Consider the following 13257-nt stretch of genomic DNA (forward strand, 5'->3'; position numbering starts at 1 on the left):
AATTTTGTCCATTAAATCCAAAGTCTGTAAAATCAAGGTTCGCAAAGTGGAGGGTTTACTGTACTAGGTTGAAATCATTTAAATTGCTATTATTAGTAAGTTGTGATGAAACTAAAACTATTTTTCTCTTTTTCTTGGAAATACAAACAGAAAACTTTCCACAGATTACTACAGGAAACCAGAATTTTTACTTATTTGATTAAAATTAATAGGGGAGCCCAGCCAGGCGTGGCTCAGCGGTTGAACCTAGGATCCAGGCGATCTGGGTTCGATTCCCAGTCAGGGCACATGCCCGGGTTGTGGGCTGCAGCTGATCAATGACTCTCTCATCATTGATGTTTCTATCTCTCTATCCCTCTCCTTTCCCCTCTCTGAAATCAATAAAGATATATTTAAAAAAAAAAAAAAATTAATAGGGGAAATCCTGTTATCATGTGTGTGTGTGTATATAGTTTCCGAGAGTTTTTCCTACAACACTTCATTTTAGTTACCACCATATACAGCTTCAGAGGCATAAAATTTCATGAGAGTGATGCTTAAACAAACTATAGGCTTTTTCTTTTTTTAAAAAATAAATGCAAATAAAGTAATATAAAAATTGTACTGTATTTTTTTAAAAAGAGAGGAAGGAAGTCTCTATAACTTTCAGATGAAACACATGTGAGTATAAAACTCCCCAGAAAAACACTCATAAGGTATGAAATAAAGCCCACCAACAAGTAACTGTACTCTCCTAACCACATGACTGGAAAGAACATGTCTACAAAAGTGTTTCTAAGACAAAGCACAACTGAACATTACTAAATCAAATTATTTTACCTATGCCCAAGAAAACAAATCTTTATAAGAACAAATCTAAACAGCTTTTAACTTTAAAACACTGAGAGCATAAAACATACCACCAGTTCACTTTCCTTAGGACTACTATAACATGATATAGTCAAAAGGGTTGAGTTTTGCATGACAAATAGCCAAAGGGTACTTAACCATAAACATATACAAAATCTCCAAGTTAGAAATATGCGTAATGGTTAATTTTAAAAATGAAAAAGTTTTCATGTCTTCAAACAATATTGCACCTTAACATATCTTAAACTCAAAACACTAATGAGTTTTAATTTTTGTTCATAAAAGATAACTTACTTTCTCTGTAATAACAATGCAATTTCCGTCTGCACTTTCATATATTCTTGTGCCATTTTACAATGTTGTTCAAATACTGCCATAGATTCTTTGGAGTTTGGGCATGGTGCCAGAGGCTGAAAATAAATAAAATGTTAAAACACAATTAAATTAAATCTCACTATCTAGCTAAGATGAGAGTTAAGACAGTGACTGCGATATATTATTTTTATAACACTAAAATAATGATCTTTTAAAAATAAGTGTTAAACTATGCCCTAGAAAATCTGTGTCCTTTGTTAGAGTTAACTCAGAACTTAAATTTATACTTGCTGCTTTAACACTGTTGTTGTTCCAGAGAACCATGACTCGAGTAGTCTTGGCCTCTGGTTTTACATTTCAGGTCGCCAAGCTGCATTATACCAAAAAATGTTTATAGTTCTTATACCCACGAGGAAACACTGAAGTGTATGACTTAAATTTTCAGCCACTATGAATATGAAAACGTATCACAAAATTTATTACATAGAAATGAGCTTATATGAATTTTTTAATTTTAGTGCACTAAAATTAAAGAACAAAAATGCTATTTTTGGCAGTCTTAAAGATATGAGAGTATTTTAACATGACTGATAGGATAAGAACATATGATTTTGCCAATTTTAAATTTGATTAACTTAACTGAAAGGATCATTCATTTTAACAAGATTAAGGAGGTTAACTAAAAGCATAAATGAATGAATATACAATGACAGAAACACAAATGTTAGCTTTAAAGATAAATTCTCTGAGCTTTTTATAAGAAAAAGTAAACACTGACTGAGAAAGTACAGTGCTCCTTTACCTGTAGTTGATGATCCAGTGTAAGATAAGCCATTGGGATGGAGTTATCTGATCCATTGGTATCTGTAATTCAAGCATGTGCTTTATTTATTTTCTGTCATAAATTATTATGAACGAAAGCGGGAAAGTATGCATGAAATATTGGTATTTTTTTTCTTAAAGTAAATAACACATAAAAGTTACTGTTACTGGTAATGAAGAGTCTAGTTTTGAATTCTAAAGGTAAACAGAGGATATCCAATTACCGGCTAATTAGAATGCAACCATACTCTCATACTTACAATTTAAGTTGGCTATAAATTAAATAATATTAAAGCTTACAAGCCCTTGTTTCATTAAAAAAAAAACACCAGTGATATATTCAAGTAATGATCTTTTAGAAGTAAGTGTGAAACCATGCTCTAGAAAATCTGTGTCCTTTTGTCAGAGTTAATTCAGAACTTAAATTTACATTGCTGTTTTAACACTTCGTCATTATACAGAACCATGACTACAGTACCCTTTGTTTTTAATTCACAGTCATGCCCTTTACATTTTAAATTCAGTCTTCACAGACTCTACCTAATCAAACTCACATCTGCTTCTTTTCCAGATCGTGCTAGGTTTTCTCTAAGTCTGCGTCAACTGTGGCAACATTAGTGTTCCTTAATAGGGAAAAGGGGGAAATGAGACACCTTCTCTTCCAGGGGACCACCTTCAATGTATACGTTCTACTGTGAGCCTCCAATCTCACTCCTCCTAACGAGAATCACTGCAGAAAATGAGAGATGCTACTGATGGGAGTATATTACACATATGAAGTTGTGACTCAAAGTCAAGCCCAAACAGTTAAATGGGTTAATTCAAACAACCAGCCAAATTTTATCAAACTATTTGAACAGAAAGCTTTTGTTTGTATTTCAAAAGAAGTCAACTTGGATAAAAAAGCTGTGGGAAATTTACACCATAGAATACTATGCAGCTGTGAAATAGAAGGATCTCTTACCCTTTGGAACAGCATGGAGGTAACTGGAGAGTATTATGCTAAGTGAAATAAGCCAGTCAGAGAAAGACAAATATCACATGTTCTCACTCATATGTGGAATCTAATGACCAAAATAAATTGATAAATAAAATAGATGCAGAGACATAGAAGAATAGAACAGACTGACATATCTGAGGGGAGGTAGGGATGGGGTGCTGGGAGGGAAATATTAACCAAAAACTTATATGCATAACATATGGACACAGAAAATAGTGTGGTGAAGTCCGGGTGGGGTGGAGTGGAGGGGGTCAATGGTGAAAAAAGGGGGATATCTGTACTACTTTCAAAAATAAAGATAAATTAAAAAAAAAAGAAAAGAAGTCAACTGCCCTAACTACTTGCCTGAGAAGCATGGGACTGTCTCTTCACAACATTAACATTTATGCACAACAGTTCCAGAAGCAGGCAGGATAACTGTAAAGTATTATGAACTTTTCTATTTCAGCAGTAGCTGCTTTCCCACTGTTAGTACAGAACAAATGAACTAAACAAGCGAGCTGCTGTTCAGCCCTCTGTCCGACAAGTAACTCACTGAAAGAGTGGTGCAGATAAAGGCAAGGTTAGGAGGACAGCAAGGCACTGCATCAATGCAATAAAAAACGAAGAGTTGGATAGTTCAGTAACATCCTAACTTACTGTTGACTGGTACTCTAGTAGTAGTGTTTTGTGTTTTTTTAAACTATTGAGAATGTGCTTGCAAGTAACTCCAAAAGCTTACGCTAACAGACCAAACAATCTAATGCCTGTAAGAAATACCACGCTTTACAAAATAGAGTATTTCAAACCAAAAAAAAAAAAAAAAAAAAAATGCCACATGATGCTGACCATTAGTGATCTTGTTATTGATGCTAAATGAATAGGGAAGGGAGGGCATTTTAACATACTCAAGTTTGTAATTCAGTTTGAAAAGTAATATTTATTAAAGAAAGAACAACAGTACTGCCTAGGAGAGCCTTATTTACCCTAAAATCATACACTAACATAAATGTTTTTCTGAAATGTTTAAATAAGAAGTACAGTTAATTTGTTATCTTTCTGACCAACCCTTTCCTCATCCCCAACAGCAGTTTCAAATTATGCTCCCACGGAACACTATTTTCCACAAAGTTGAAACTGATTAAAAATGATTTCCCCTTGCCCTGGCCGATGTGGCTCAGGTGACTAGAATGTCATCCCGTACATCGAAAAGTAAAGGGTTTGATCCCCAGCCTGGGTGCGTTTGGGAGGAAATCGATGGATGTTGCACTCCCACATTGATGTTTCTCTCTCTCTCAAATCAATAAACATATCCTTGGGTGAGGATTAAAAAGTAAACAAATTTTCAAAAAACCCCCTTGACTTTATAGGAAAACTGCCTTGAAAGTTTTTATATTTAACATTTCCACTCCTATTACCCGTTCTTAAATCTTAGACACTGATATGTATTTCAGAATTAAGTATAATATATCAATGTCTCATAATATTTGCGGGTGGAAAAAAATCCAAGTATTTATTCAAACAATTAAAGGCCTCCAATGGTGGGGAACTTAAGGTCCTTTATTGAATATTAGTTTTTCTCTAAAACCAAGAAGTGAGATTTCACTTTCTCATTTATATACAAACTGAACTTTAGTTTTTAGTGTTAATAGCAATAATTTATCATAAGACAGCAAAGGATATTCCATGAGAGTTTGTCCATGAAACATCTTTAATGTTTCAATTGCTAATCAAATCTAATCTCATTTCCTGAATGTCAAGACTCATATTTCTTTGGTTAAATTAGGCAAAAATATCTTTTGGCCCCCTCAAACACAATACTCATAACCATCTCACATTCTCTAAGTACGTGTTCCCTTCATGTGAAATGTTGTCTTCTTTCTGCTTTATGACTAAAGAACAAGTCTCACAATTTTACAAAAAAGTTGCAGACTATGCCAGGTTTTACCTAATTGATTTCTGTCTTAGCTATTAAAACACTCAGCTTGCACTACAAATTTAGTAGTTTTATTACATAGCAAGCATGATGACCTTATTTTTATGTGTCAGTATTACGGCGCTCTAATCAGATTGCAGCAGTGGCCCATGTCTTATGCTTTTACCTTGGCCAAGTACTGAGAACAGGAGAAACTCTCCAGTGAGTTTTCCTAAGCTCTGTGGCTCTCTTTTCTAGGTCTAGGCATCTCTCTCACTAGCTTCTCTTGGGTACATTTGTCTTTTTTTTAAATCTCCACTATAATATAAACAGAAACCTATAAATAATCATGAGCACTCAATATGTGCTATGATTATTAAATCATCCTGCTCTTTATTTTTCTCTGGAAAATATACAGAACACTTCCTCTTTTAAATTAAAAGAAAAATCAAAGTAACTAGGTTGTTTTAACTTATGTATGCACTTCCAATTTTTTCTTGAGTCAGTGGGCCTTCAAAGAAAAAGGCTTTACCTATCTCTTCCCTGTAATTTATTCTATTAGCTTGATTATCAACACTTTTTTAAGAAATTTTGCAAAGCTGAACTTCATTAATCATAAACTTAAACAAGAGCCTCAACTTCTAAAATTATATTCAACATCATTTAAAAATGATAACCATACATTTGCCATAATTTCAAGGCTGGACCTTTGACAAATTCTAGCTATTGATATTTTGTGGTATTTTAGGTCCCAGAAAACAAAAAAAATGAGATGGGGGTTGGAAGGGTGGAAGAACTCATGAAGTGGAAACAAAGCAGTTAAGTGAGATGGACCTAAGAGAATTTTGATTTTACCCTCATGAACTCACAGTCTGTTACATGTTGAGATTAGTCTAGGCTGAAGTTAGGAGGCCTGCCACATTGAGTATCAGGTTTAGGCAAATACTGTAACGTCAGGGAGAATATTCCCTCACCTGAAGGTTTAGAAACCAAAAGAGCTGATATTACCTGACGATTAATGATCAAATCTGTCAAGAGCATTTCCCTGTCTGCCTCTAAGGAGAAGCACATCATGGTGAATTCTGCACACGTGCTGAGTAAATGTTCTGAGCAGTCCTAGGTTAGGCTGTGCTAGGGGTGAAACTTAGAACTGAGTTTTTGCTATCGCTAAATTTAAACTTACTAAAACTAGAGAGTACACCCCTGGCTAAACATAGTTCTATCTTACATGACACAGAGAAAAGCCACCCAGTTAATTTTTTAAATTAAATTATGTGACTAAACCATGCCAAATATTTATAAGTACTTATAAGCAGTATTTTAGTTTGTAAACACAGAGAGCTGACTTTTTAACTGTAATTTAATTGCCATTAACATGATCTTATATAAAATCCTAAATGGTTTAATTTTCCAAGGTCTAAGAGATGGATGTTCATTCTCTGACATCATAGCATGCAAATAATTTTTATAGGAGCGTACTTTTGAGTATTTATCAAGGTATTCTTCTAATGCGAAGGAAAGTTAATTCCACTATGGCACATAATTTCCTGCCTGCCCATACTGAATCTATCCTATCACTGGATTTTGATACTAATATTTTGACTAGTTAGTTATTCATGTTAGGGAGTCTTAATAACTTTTAACAGGCTTTAAAAGGTCTATTTAACAGACTATTTATATAACTAAAATGAAGTTTCCCTATTATTTAAAACTGATTCAAAAGGTCACTATCAGAAATTTTTTATACCTGTTATCTTGTATCTTTAAAACAAAAGACTGAGATGAAGATGATTATTTTTACCATTCTACTGAATTTAGGTACTTAAAACATAACAACTTTACTACTATCATTCAGTACAGTGGATCATAATAAGACAATAACAGACTAAAGTATCAAGAATATAATAGCTCTTATTTGGGAAAACCCCTAAACAAACCATCTTCAAAATAAATGTTTAGTATCTGGGTGAAAAGTAATGCAGAGGGCTAATGGTCTCTGCCTCAGTACTCAAAAAGACATTTTTAAGTTTATTGCTAAATATTTGACTTTACTAATATGAAAATCTAAAGTGTTGTACAATGCCTGCCTTTGTAAAGATTACAGTAATGACACAACTAAATAAAAATAAATATGGTAAATTCAACTTCATAATTAAAATGAGGAAATAAACTGGGTACCTATGGAATCATCAGGGGTCCATGGATGACTTCTAGCTGGCTTTTCTGAGGTTGGTCCTGAGGTAGTAGTGATCATTCTGATGCTAGGACTGGATGACCTACTGCTCACCTGTAGAAAGAAGTAACAGGAGATTTATTTTTTAAAAATGACAAGAAAAAATTTTCATTACAAGGCAAAGGACAGAATTCCATTTTTATCAGTAGAGGTCCCAAAACACTCTTACAGAAAAACCTCAAATCCTCTAAGGATATTATACACACACACACACACACAAATATACACATTCGGAACACTAATGACCTAAAGCTTTTGTTTTGACTGCCTATCACACCCAGAGGAACAGGTGTGAAATCTTGGGCCTTTGTAGATGGGAGTAAGGCTGGAGAACCACCATGCTTAAAGCTAAAACCCAAGGAAGACTTCATACTCAGGGAAAGAAGGAACGAGGGGAAAAAAATCTACCCTACAAAAGAAGGTAAGTAAATTTGTCTGTCTTGGTAATTCTGTGTGGAAGGGAGAAAATGTATCCACTGTGAATCTGCAAAAAATTTCCAGAATCAATGGGAAATCTAACAAGCCCCAACCATAACAAACCCTGAGCAGAAAAAATAAGAAAAAACCTACGACACTGAGTTAAACATGAGGCAAATTATAATCAAATTCTTGAAAACAAAGACATATAGAAAAGAGTAAAAAGCGTCCATAAAGAAAAGGTTATTTATAAAAAAACACAAACCAGTTATTCTTAATAACAACAAAGGAAGTCAGAGGAAAGAAGAATTATCTTTAAACTGCTAAAATAAAATAACCGTGAACTGCAACTGTTTAGCCAACAAAAACGTGAAGAATGAGGTCAGAATAACATTCTCAGATGAGAAAAAACTGAGTCTATCATTCATAGATTCTTACCATAAGAATTTCTATAGCATTCAGGAAGAAGAAAAATTTTTCCCTAATGGAAGGGCCAAATTGATATCAGGATTACTGGTAAACACAAGTATGAATCCATACACTGAAAATATTAAACAATGAAAACAATGACTAATTTATAGAATTACCAAGCTAATAAATAAGATGGTACTAAAATCTGAATAACAATAGCATCAGAAAGAGAAACATAAATTTAAAAATCTTCATATTGTTCAGCCTAAAGATACTAACTTTAGGTTGGGCATGAGAGTTAAAATTTCACAGGCAATTACTAAAAGTAATAATATATCTAACTCCCCAATCAGAGAGAAAAAGAATGGAATGAGAAATATATTATTGAATTCAAAGGAAGAAAAAAAGAAATAAAGCATAAAATAAGAACAGTAATTGTAATAAATATAAATGGATTACACGCTCCAGTTAAAATATTTTAAAAATCAGATTGTCAGGCTAGAGTAAATGCTGTTTATAAGAGACATATCTAATTCACAGAGACAGAGAAAACAGAAAGTTAAAGGATAAAAAAAGATAACCAGGCAAAAACTACCCCCCCAAAATTATATAATTATATTAATATCAGAGAGAATAGATTTTAGAGAATAAAAAAATTACTAGGGAAAGATACAAGTAATTCAATTCAGAAGAAAACAATTCAAAATTTATATGCTGTGCCTATTACAATATAGGCTGTACCTATACAAAGCTTCCAAACAGATAATAAAACTACAAGAAAAACATTCACGATCAATCATAGTGAGATATTTTAAAAAATCCTCTGTAAATGATACATAAAATCAGACCAAAAAACATGTACATAGTACAACCTGAACTCCATAAACTCTATGCCTGAAAAATGACAATATGCATTTTTTAAGTACCCATGGAACATTTATAAAAACTGATCATGTACTAAGTTATAAAACAGATCTCAAAAATTTTTAAAAAATTTAGTATCATATAAACCATATATTTTTGTATTGATTCACAATCTTTAAAAATCCCATGTTTAAACATTTAAAAACACTTCTAAATAACTCATTGTTCAAAGAAAACAAAATGGAAATTAAAAACAATTTAAACTGAGTTTTAACTCAAATCATGCTAAAACCTGGGGCATCCAACTAAAGAAGTACTGAGTGAAAAATACTTAATTCCAAATATTTATGTGAAAAAATTAGAAGCAGTGATAATTTATAAGCTAAGGATTTAACATACATAGTCAGAAAAAGAACTAAGCTATAAGTTTCTCAAAAGAAACAAAATGAGAGCATACTATAAAAATTTTGTGGTTAGTAAATAAAAACCAAAGTGAAATAGACAAATTCAAAAAAACATAAATTACCAAAATTTCTATATACGTTATAGAAATATACCCCCAAAAGCCTATAAGTTATCAAAATTTCTATACATTATATAAAATCCAAAGGTTTTACAGGCGAGTTCTATCACTCAAGAAAATGACATTTTCCATCTTAAAGAAATTATTCTTGAAAAACGAGGAATAGTTCCTGACTCATTCAGCAACAAAATTATTTAAAAAGTTGAGGTTATTCTACAGTTGCATAGGCCACTTGACATTAGAAATTCTATTAATCCAATTCATTATATCAACAGATTGAAGAAGAAAAACCTCAACAGATACAAATAAAGTATTTGATAAAATTTAATATCCATTTATGAAACCTACATTTAACAACTTAAATTTCATTTAAGAGAATTTCTTAATCAGCCAGAGGGCACTTATGAAAGGTAGAAACATGACAGATGATGGAAAATGGCATTGTGGGCGTTGAGAGGATGCAAAGGGGGTCACGGGTGAGGACTACACCGGAGACTCGTGGGAACTGATCGTGCTCCCTTTCTTATGTTGGGCGGTGGGTTCGTGAGTGTGCATTTTATTACCAGGTTTCACTACTCACATATTACATGTGTTCTTGTCTATGTATTTATACATCATATATTAAAATTCTCAAGAACATATAAACTAAAATGGATTTCATAAGGATTTTTTTAAAAAGCACCTTTTTCTCTTGATATGTTACTAAATACCCAATAGGAAACTCAAAAAAAGAATCTGGAGTTACATCTCATCAAACATAAAAAACACATATATTCATAAAGAATTTTATGTCCAGTTTCAGTATGTAAACATAGGAACACTCTAAGGTGCATCAAGTAAAAATGAGAGGCCATATAGCAGTGTAAAGTGTCCTTGAGTAGAAATGACCAGATGTGAGTTTTAATTGTGGTGTCACGTGTGATTTAGTTTACTTCAAGAAGTCTTGCTTTCCTTATCTGGAGAAGGGTTAGGACTGAGTTAAGGATGAGATGACTTTCAGTGTTCCATCCTGTGCTAAAATTCTATGAGGTAAAGCCTTGAAAACTCACAGTGGACTGAGGATACTAAGCAGAGAAAGGCACTTTTATAACAATTTCAGAGACTAAATCATAAAATAATTTGGAAGAAAAGAAAAACTGATAGAATGTTACTTCCTTCTTGGGTACCCATTGAAATTGCTTCAGAAATTCCAAAAAGCTTTTCTATACCATAAACAATTTAAAACTCAGTATGAGACCGGTAGTTCCAAAATCTTAGTTCATTCATGTCACACTTATAAAGGAGCCCTGTGTATCACCATGCTCATTCTGTTCTCTTCTTGTTAATTCCTCTCCTTCATGTAAGGCCCAGCTCAGGGTCCCTTAAACAGATCTGCCCATTCTTGCTACATCCCTGGTTCTTTGTGCACAAAACCAGAACCTGTGTTACAGGATGAGGAGTGCCTAGCAGTGTGCAGAACAGAAAATGTTTATTGGTTGTTACTGGATCAGTTCTGAAATTTCACCCTGACATTCCTCAACTTCCATTGGCAGGTTTACCTTACCAACCCAGATCGTCCCTCCTCTGACAATTTCTTACACCGTTTCCCTACCTGCTTTTAACCTTGACATTATATTCATTCAAGGATTATATGGTATAGTGCAAAGAGCATGTATGAAACTGAAATATATATATAAAACTGCTACTTTTACAGGTCACAAACAGTCAAATATCAGCAAATTCACATGATTTAGTCCAGCAATTTTCAACCTTTTTCACCTCATGGCATACATAAACTAGTTACTAAAATCCTGCTACACACCAAAAAATACATTGTATTTTTTTCTGATCTGACCAAAAAAAAAAAAAAAAAAAAAAAAGGTATAATTTTGATTCATTCACACAGGATGGTTATTGTTGTGTTGGCTGTTGTCATTTTTCAATTGGACAATCTAAGGAAAAAGAGGTCAGTGCCCCTGACTAAATAGTCAGGTACTGCATTTTTAAAAATTCTTGTGACACACCAGTGTGCTGCAACACACTGGTTCAAAATAGCTGATTTAGCCTAATACTTTGGAGACCTGGGTTTTAAGTATCAGTTCTGCTATTTATAGCTGTGTAAACTTAAACAAGTAACTCAGCCTCTCTGAGCCTTAGGCTCCTCCTTTATCAAGTGTGGATGACAAGTAGCAACAGTTAAGTCAGGCATTAGAGACAATACAACCCAGAGTTTGAGTCTCTGGTCTGCCATTTAATAGCAGTGTGGCTTGAGATAAGTTATTTAACCTCTAAGACTCAATAGTAAAATGAAGACAGTATTACCTACCTCATCAGGTTGTAAAAAAATCAACTGAAATAATGTACTTGAAGTGTCTTCACACAATAAAATGCTTACTAAATGGCAGATAATTAGGTTGTTGTAAATATAAGATGGGAATAAATATAATGAGTAGACTTGTAGCTCCTAACAATTCCCTCTCTAGATCAAAAATCAGTTTTTATTTAAAACATATTCAGTGGCTAAATCCTATCACAAAGACATTTCTCTCCTTGAATTTTGGCTGTATTTAGTCTGTTCCTACAAAAACTTTAACTTGAGCCAGAAATGCTTTATACTACTTTCAAAGTTTGTGATTTTGCAAAAGCATAAAAATCTTCTAAGGGTAGAGATCGTATGTACTTTTGTATTATACTTCCCAGGATTTAGAAAATTACTTACTATACAATAACCACATAATCAACACTCACTGAATAAAATAATAGTAAGAGCTGCTGGTACTAAGAAATAAGACTGGTGCTTAGGCTTAGTTGTCTTTTATATGTAAGAGGAATAAGAATAAATACCAGAGAGAATCAGTGATGAAATGTATCTCTTATTTTTAGAATGCTGTCACCCTTGGTAAAACAGATATTATGACATTATTACTGAGTCCTTTTAACCTCATTCACTGAAAGCAAGTCTTGTGATTTAAAAAGAGTACACTGACTTCACCATAGTTATAATTTATATTATAAAACAAGAGTATTTTTTTCCAAAGTGCTACCAGAGGAGGGTTTCAGTCAACCTAATTTTACATTAATAGTTTTACTTTAACATTTTAAGGAGAGAAATAACTATGTGTTTGTGACATGTGAGACTCAATATCAGTTATGAGATATTAAACAAGATACAAGTAACAATTAGGTTTACAAAATATAAGTGGATTTTGTCCATTAAAAAAGTCACTGAATACTTGTCATATTAAAACAAATAACCCTATTTGGACCTACTATGAATTATAGTATTCCTTAAGTTTATACCTTTCCCAAAAGAATTCTTTGCTACTTATTTTTCACCTTCTAATTTTCGAAGAAACTCTCAGATAGTACCTCATGAGCACAGTCATTTTTTTTACTTGAGATTTCCTATAGCTATAAAACTAAAAAAATAAGGCTAATATTTTTAGGTAAAGTTTCAAAACTAGTCTTTCTTTAAAGCTACAAGAAAAGCTCTAGTGAGCTAAATTTAAATCCCTAAGAAGTCTTCAGATTTCGAGGGATTGATATCTCAATGAATAACATAATATGCTAATATGTTCATATAAAAAAACTGAAGAAATATTTTAAAACAAGCCGTAACTGTATTTTTTGAATACCTGAAAAATAAGAGGCCTAAGTAAGGAACAGGTAATATCTGACAATTAGAAAAATCTAGTTTGTGGGTTCAATTTATGTTACTGCTTACAACTTGCTATGGAAAATGTCTTATTTTATAGTAGCTATTTTTAAAAAATCACTGGTAAAATTCTGATGGCCATAAACGCTCTCAAACTATTAACTTATTTAGGTTGCTCCTTCAAGACATTTACAATTACTTTATGCTATGTTTACATAAACTGCAAAGTTTAAGAGACAGAGAGAAACGTGACTTACCACAAAGATTGGATATGAAAGTGGGTACGAGAATACAG

The 13257-nt window shown here is 32.9% G+C and overlaps 1 protein-coding gene across 2 annotated transcripts in view; it reads right to left on the reverse strand.

Moving 5' to 3' along the window:
* MAP3K7 (mitogen-activated protein kinase kinase kinase 7) overlaps positions 1-13257 on the reverse strand; it is a 59083-nt gene that overhangs the window by 2773 nt on the left and 43053 nt on the right. For both annotated transcript variants that reach the window (XM_081141595.1, XM_081141596.1), the window contains 3 exons: positions 7059-7167; positions 1967-2028; positions 1144-1259 (listed from right to left, as the gene is read on the reverse strand). In XM_081141595.1, coding sequence (XP_080997721.1) covers positions 1144-1259; positions 1967-2028; positions 7059-7167 — 287 coding nt within the window. The remainder of the gene's footprint in view (positions 1-1143; positions 1260-1966; positions 2029-7058; positions 7168-13257) is intronic.

The sequence above is a fragment of the Miniopterus schreibersii genome (genome assembly GCF_964146895.1).
Source record: "Miniopterus schreibersii genome assembly, chromosome: 6".
NCBI classification, from domain to species: Eukaryota; Metazoa; Chordata; class Mammalia; order Chiroptera; family Miniopteridae; genus Miniopterus; species Miniopterus schreibersii.